The sequence below is a fragment of the Podospora anserina genome, chromosome 6, assembly GCF_000226545.1.
Source record: "Podospora anserina S mat+ genomic DNA chromosome 6, supercontig 2".
NCBI classification, from domain to species: Eukaryota; Fungi; Ascomycota; class Sordariomycetes; order Sordariales; family Podosporaceae; genus Podospora; species Podospora anserina.
Window position 1 is genome coordinate 1,423,415 of NW_001914857.1, and position 3,841 is coordinate 1,427,255.

Below are 3,841 nucleotides of genomic sequence, written 5' to 3' on the forward strand. Positions count from 1 at the left end.
CCTCAGCTTGTCCTTACAAACGTCATCTGACTCCACTGATATATTCATCAGTTTGTGATGACAGTTGGTGCTGTGGCCTCTCATAGGGCAGTTGGGAAAAAAGACGTGTGGATCCTGGTCCCTGCGGATTTTTGAGTTTGGTTCGGAACCGCGCACCCCTAAATTGAGAACCACGACGGACATGGGAGGGCCCCTCGCGGGTTTGGCTCCAATTCGACCAGCCCTCGACTTCAGCAGGGATGGACTCCAGCAACGAAACCTCACAATTTGCTTCTTTCATCACACGCAGCTTGACGCATGTCCCAGAGATGCTGATAGGTGGTGGTGGTCAGCAAGAAGCAAATAAAAAATAAAAAATAAGACTCGCTCGGAGTCTTTGCCAATCCTTTGGGAATTGGGATAGCGCTGCCGCCGCTGCGCTACCACCTAGGTAGATTGGGTAGGCGCCCAAACATCACCACTCCCGGCAGCCGACGAGCCCACCACAGAAACAACTGAAAGCGCTCAAAATCGAGCGCACGAGACACAGTTACACGGCTGTGTCTTACTTGGATGAGGTTCCCGTCCGATGTGAAGCCGAGCCCCAAGCGCCAGCTTTCCCAGCGAAGAGGAAAACAGGAAACACGGCTGGCGCATCAAGTGACTCGAGACCAGGCCCTGCCGACCCCCCCCCCAGTCCCATCCAGTCCCATCCAAGTCCTTGCACGGTTGTTGCTGTCTGTGTTCCCGCTTTCGCTTTCCCCCGATCATCCCCCCCGTCAACCCCCCCCCCGGGCGTCATGTCCATCCATTCCACATTTCCACATGTCGTTTATATAGGAAAACGTTCTTCCCACGCCCCTGGCTGTGAGGCGCCGGGGGCCCTCCCCTCCGTGGGTTTCCCTCGTTTATTCAGTTCCCCCCCCCTCCCCTCCACCTCCATATCATCTCATTCATCAATATATACAACCCGTCCAGTGCATTGGGCCAAAAACTTGAACGCGGCACAGTTTGAGCTCTGACGTATATTCGGCAAAGCTGTTGTGATAATCTCTGGTTCGACCACTCTCGTTGCGACCTCGGGACCACCTGTCCCGTCTGCAGCTCGGAGCTTTGGGGAACACGCGCGCCCTGCCTTATTTTGTTGCTCCTCCTTCCTTATTCGAGCCTCGACCATCTGTCGGCTCACGCGTTCGACACCTGCAGGATTCTATCCCTTCCTTTCATTGTTTTGTTTTGGATTGCGACTCGGCCAGGAAGGGATTTGTTTACAAAACTCGACGACTGGCGGTCTATCTTCCCATGTATTGCGATCACCAATCATCTCGACGACAAAGCTGGCGCCAGATCCATAGCAGCATTCTAGCCCATTGGCCAGATCTGAGTAGACGACAAGAGGCATGACGGGGCAACAAGGGGATCCGGCACCTACTGCAGCCGGGCTTGAAGCGTTGCAGAATTCGTTAGGGAGGAGGTCACGACCGCCGCCACTGGGGGATTGGAATGCGGAGGCGGGAAAGATACCGCTGCGCGACGACGACAAGCTACGCCGGAGAGAGTCAAGGCTGGGATTGAGGAGTATATTCGGCCGGAACAAGAGCACATCGGTAACGGCGGCACCGGCCTCGCCACGAGAGGCGCAACGGAGTAGCGGGATACGCGCCTCACTAACGAACTGGCCCTATCAGTTTCATCATCAGCGCTCTGAGAGCACACTTGCTTCACAAGCAGGGCAGAATCTCAAACATGAGAAATCAACAGGAGGGCAACCATCGCCAGAAGGGATTGTGCCATGGAGCCCACCGCCATTGTTTCAAGCTTACCCCCAAGCGATCAAACACGCCCATCTACCAGCATGCACCGCCTCTACCGAATCGGTACTACGACTCAACATCAAGACCAGCTTCTCCATTGGAGGCGGCTCAAATCCGGCGACACCAGTAGTTGAGAAGTTTGACGAGGCCATTGGCGAGAAGACAGAGAAACCGAAGAGGAGACATCGGAGGAATACGTCGGGACTTGGGGGGGAGTTCAAGTGGACAACAAAGATGTTTGTTTTGGTTACGGCCGGGTACCTGCTTCAGTATTCAGGTGAGGGATCGTACGACCGACTGCCGGAAAAGATCCTTCACTTGGGGAAGGACTCGGCGGCATTTGCCAGTGATGCCATCCCGGGACGGCATTGGGTCCTACAAATATCAGCAGTAGCCGAGTCGGATCGTGTTCCGAGCTCCCATGGCTCTTCCTTGCTGGCACGCCTGCCCTTCATGGGGCAAGAGAGGGGCCGTTCTCCGCATTTCCTGATGGTGTTCGAGAGTGCTGAGGAAATGGATGCCTGGATTGCAGTATTAAGGCGTGAAATTGAGGCACTGGGTGGCAGGAAGGTTTTGTCTGAGACTGGCAAACCAAAGACGGCTGATGAAGACTCGCAGCTGAAAAGCCAGACAAGTCAGCGGACGTTGGTCGTCAGAGACCCAGAGCGCTTTTCACGGATCTGGGACCATAGCTCCTTGAACCCGGATATCCAACTCGATGCTGCGGACGAGGATGTACGCGAGCAGTCATTTGACGATACGTCCTCGGCGAGTGTTATTTCCCATGACGGGCGGCAACTGGATGCGCTCAGGGATAGCACGAATCGGTTTTCTTATGTCTCATCGGGCCAGCGAACCATGATCACATCTGCTGGTTCATCGCCTGCTTGCTCTCCTATTCGGGACACCTTTGCGGAACACGAGTCCATGACACCGGACATGCCGCCCCTGGACGAGCACTGGTTGCCAAAGATGAGGCCCAATGCTGCGGCGATCAACGACCGGAGACAGTCGCTTCAGGCAGGGAACCATGTGCTCGAGATGCATCTTTCAACAGCACAGACTCTTCGTCCTAGGTCGACTGAAATGGTGCCTCCGATTTCGCCTGGCTCGCACCCAGGGTCTAATTTCAGCATTCCCCAAGGCATTAGCAAGCGATTTCCGGTAAAAGGGGTTGATTTCACCCCTGGTTCTTTCTCAACATTGCCATCTCGATTTGGCTCGCGAAGGCCACCTCCGTCTGCCTTATCTATCAACTCCCGTCCGCTGTCCCTGGTTCTTGATCAACCCTCGCCAGCATCCTCGCCAATGAGCCACGCAAGGAAGAACAGCGCCCAGAGCACATTATCGAGCACACCAGAAGCTCTATCGACCTCTCCACCATCACATTTGTGGATCGAAAGCGACAAGTCAGACGAAGAGCTCAACTCCCCTGTCCAGCCCTCACATCCATCAATCGAGAACAGCCCACCAAAGTCCAAGCTGAACCCACCGCCACGACCTCGACGTCCCTCCGCTTGTTCAGACATCATGGAGGACGAGAGCAGTCTCATCTCTTCACAGTCCCACCTCACAGCCCATCTCCGCGAGGGACCTCGATCATCCTCCTCGTTGGGCACATACGGGGGAGGGCTAAGCAGACTATCCGAAACCCTCGAGCCTCGGGCTAGAAGATCGAGCTTCTCCGCCCAAGCAGGAACCTCACTGCCACTAAGCCCGAGATACCTCTCCCAACGCCCACTCAAATCAATTGCGAGATCATCACAACATTTGAGAATCGACTCCCTCGTTAGCCCGCAGTTCCTGAACTTGAGCAGGAGTATGTCCATGCTTGCAGAGGGACCACCACCAGCACCACCACCAACGAGGGCTTTGCCGCCAATCCCTAAAAGGACATCCACTGGGGGTGGCAGGAGTAGTTATGTGGCGGCCGCACCGCCGGGGTTCATATAATCCCCAGATTTTATCTCATTCACTTCTATAGGGCAGTTGATCTGCCATTTTCAAAGGAAGGTTAATCATCAAAAGGATGGAGGGGGAGAAGAGGG

At 55.1% G+C, this 3,841-nt stretch overlaps 1 protein-coding gene across 1 annotated transcript; it reads left to right on the plus strand.

The window, feature by feature from the left end:
• Positions 1-1,379: 1,379 nt before the first annotated feature.
• Positions 1,380-3,746, plus strand: PODANS_6_2620 (uncharacterized protein; the record flags this gene model as incomplete). The annotated part of the gene is made up of 1 exon (XM_001910199.1): positions 1,380-3,746. The coding sequence occupies one exon, from the start codon at positions 1,380-1,382 to the stop codon at positions 3,744-3,746; it is 2,367 nt and encodes a 788-aa protein (XP_001910234.1).
• Between the last annotated feature and the right edge of the window lie 95 nt (positions 3,747-3,841).